The sequence below is a fragment of the Nestor notabilis genome, unplaced genomic scaffold, assembly GCF_000696875.1.
Source record: "Nestor notabilis isolate BGI_N333 unplaced genomic scaffold, ASM69687v1 scaffold4699, whole genome shotgun sequence".
NCBI classification, from domain to species: domain Eukaryota; kingdom Metazoa; phylum Chordata; class Aves; order Psittaciformes; family Psittacidae; genus Nestor; species Nestor notabilis.
Genome location: NW_009944895.1, coordinates 17,530 through 20,291, shown reverse-complemented (window position 1 = coordinate 20,291; position 2,762 = coordinate 17,530). Strand labels below are relative to the sequence as shown.

The 2,762-nt window shown below is 37.2% G+C and overlaps 1 protein-coding gene across 1 annotated transcript in view; it reads right to left on the bottom strand.

Annotated features, from left to right (window-relative positions):
* KIAA1549L (KIAA1549-like ortholog) overlaps positions 1-2,762 on the bottom strand; it is a 62,830-nt gene that overhangs the window by 48,636 nt on the left and 11,432 nt on the right. Inside the window, exon 8 of the mRNA XM_010022628.1 lies at positions 1,201-1,372. Coding sequence (XP_010020930.1) covers positions 1,201-1,372 — 172 coding nt within the window. The remainder of the gene's footprint in view (positions 1-1,200; positions 1,373-2,762) is intronic.

Here is a 2,762-nt window from a genome sequence, read left to right as displayed (position 1 = left end):
CAGGAATGGAGATCAGTTTCCATCCAATTAAAGTTAGTAACAACCATGATCAAATCAAGGATCAGATACAGTATATAGTTCATTCTCCAGAAATTCTATCATACTTTGGTCTTTTAACTCAATCATATGCTTATGGATATATCAATTACTTACTCCAGTGGCCCTTTTTTCCTATCACCATTACATGTAATTATTCCAATATCACTGTTCCTTCATGCAGAAATAATAGCACCAGGGTGTCCCATTTTATGTACTGTTTAGCCAGGAAGGAGATCCAGTACAGAAGCCCACTCCAGAATGTTAATAAATTATAAAATATCATTTTAATAAATAATACCATGGCAAAGCAGAGAGGTTCATTAGCTAAAGGCATCGTTTGACACATTTAGGTGTTATTGCACAAAAACCTCTCCAAACTCCACCACAGATTTACAGCTGACAACTGTAATGGAATATCCACAAAAAGTTTTAAAAGAGCCCTAACGCTTGTGCCCACAACCACTCAGTAACCGATGCAAGTCTTAAAAGAGAAATTTGAAAACACTTGACTTTTCTGGAGTGGATTACTTTATTGGCCACATTATTCTGAATGATACTACGATATCTTGAATCTGAAACCTGTCTATACACAAGTAGTTCTGTTCAACTTCACTTTCCTGCTTTGTGTCTGGAGAAGATCTGTAACAAGCAGGTGATGCACTTCTCAAAGGTCTTGGTGAAAATGATCATTTAAAAAAAAATCCCTTTGACACAGAAATAATTTACATCATTTTGAACAAGTCAGAAATAAAGGACATATTGATAGCCCCCACATTTTACTTTAGGCCAAGTTATTTGAGTAACATTTCTAGCCCCAGCAGTCGTTAAGCCTGTAGTGTCATGGTTTCGTCAGAAAGCATCAGAATTAGTTCTGACTCTACAGTTCCATAAAGGTGTTCAGTTCACAGGACTTCATGTGTGTATGAGTTGTACAGTAGAGTTTACAGCTAAATAACAGTAGGTATATAGCTTTCATTTGCTAAGACAGTATATTCGTCTGTCTTGCACAGGAAGAGCAGCTGCTCAGAAAGGTGGAGCTGAAATTTCCCTGCGTCATCAGCGGAGGCTCCCTACACATACTCTGGTGCTCTTACAAAGAAAGAAAAAGATAAATAGAAGAAATAAAGGACCAAACCAGAGAATTTTAAAGAGAATTCTTACGATCAGCTTGAACTTGAATAACATAACCCAGTGTCAAGGCCATGCGCTGGGAGTCAACAGTACTCAGAATTTTGGCAGCTGCAGTCCCCAGCAAAGGTTTCCCGTTGTATAAGGTATAGTATGTCAGCTCAGCTGGCTCCTTGGGTCCTGGAATACGCTGGATTTTTACCATCTGTTAGGGGGAAAAAAAAAAAGAGGAAGAAGAAAATGAAATGCCATGGAAAGAGAAATAAACTGTGTGTGTACTCTACCACTGCAAAACCTGTCAGGAGCTACATGAAGGCAGTGCACACAGGGAACTCCTTCAAGACCCCATATAAGCATAAGCTCCATGCAAATATTCTCCCAGGATCAGAGCTTCCCCCCTTCGTAGCCCAGGCAATTAAGATTAGTGAGGTCTGACTGGCACCTTCAACATTTTTAAACATAATCCTAAGGTGAAACCCTGCACGAAGAAAAGCATGCAGCAAAAAGGACGAAAGGATCAAATGTTTGGACATTACAGTCCTCTGTAAAGAGGGAATTCTTAAAACCTGTCCTAATATTGAAAATTAGACTTCACTGGCATATTGCAGTTGAAAAATTCCCTCACATTCTACTTCTATACTCCTTATTTTTTGATGTCAGGCTGACAATAAAGAGAACCATGCTTTTTTTCATTTTATTCTGCAGAATTTCTATATTGTACCTTTCTCTGTCCTGAGAGTAGAGGAAGTGTCAAACACCTCTAATGATGAGAGGAAAAAGGAGTTTTGTGAGTCTTCTCCACTATGTTACACACTAAAATAAGTCATGTTTTCATGGAAAATCTTACACAGGTTCAGACTTTCGGCAACTAAAAACATGTGCCTTCTTTAAATTCTTTCAGTGGGAAAACACACAGTTGCGGGTAAACTAGAAAAGTAGTAATTTGGGGTTTTATCTCACAACAAGCAATTCTTGAAAAACATCATATAATTAAAAAAAAAAGGCAATAGCTTGTTATGCATGTTTTGAAGACAGATCCTCTTTGAATGCCCCACAACAAGCATCAGTTGGCTAAATCAGTGAAAGAAAAATACGAATCATTTCAAAATACTGAATGGGAAATTTTGCTAAATAAGAGGAAGATAATTAATAAAGTAGGACTGGAATCTATACTTCATAATGTGATCTGTGGCCACATGATTTGATGACTAACCCTGTAAAAAGACTGCTTCATACTTTTTATTCAGGGGTTTTTTTTTCAACAAAAAGAAAAAAGAAATTCTACCTTTTTTAGCTTCATTTCCTAGGAAAGGAAGACCTGGGAAACTTGTTTATGAAAAAGGCCTGGAACTCTCCATTATGGTGAATGTGAGACTTTATGCTAAAATATGTATTTTGTACCAATCCTCAGAGCAAGCACAGAGAAAATATTTATTAACACTTATTAACTAATGACAGTTTCTACAAGATGAGAAGCATGCAAACATGGGTGACTGCAGAAGAAGAAACCCATTAGTAATGCCAAGCATTTTGCACTTGCTGCTTTGATGTTCATGAGAAAAGAGAGGAAATCTCAACCCAGTTAAATTTATTTA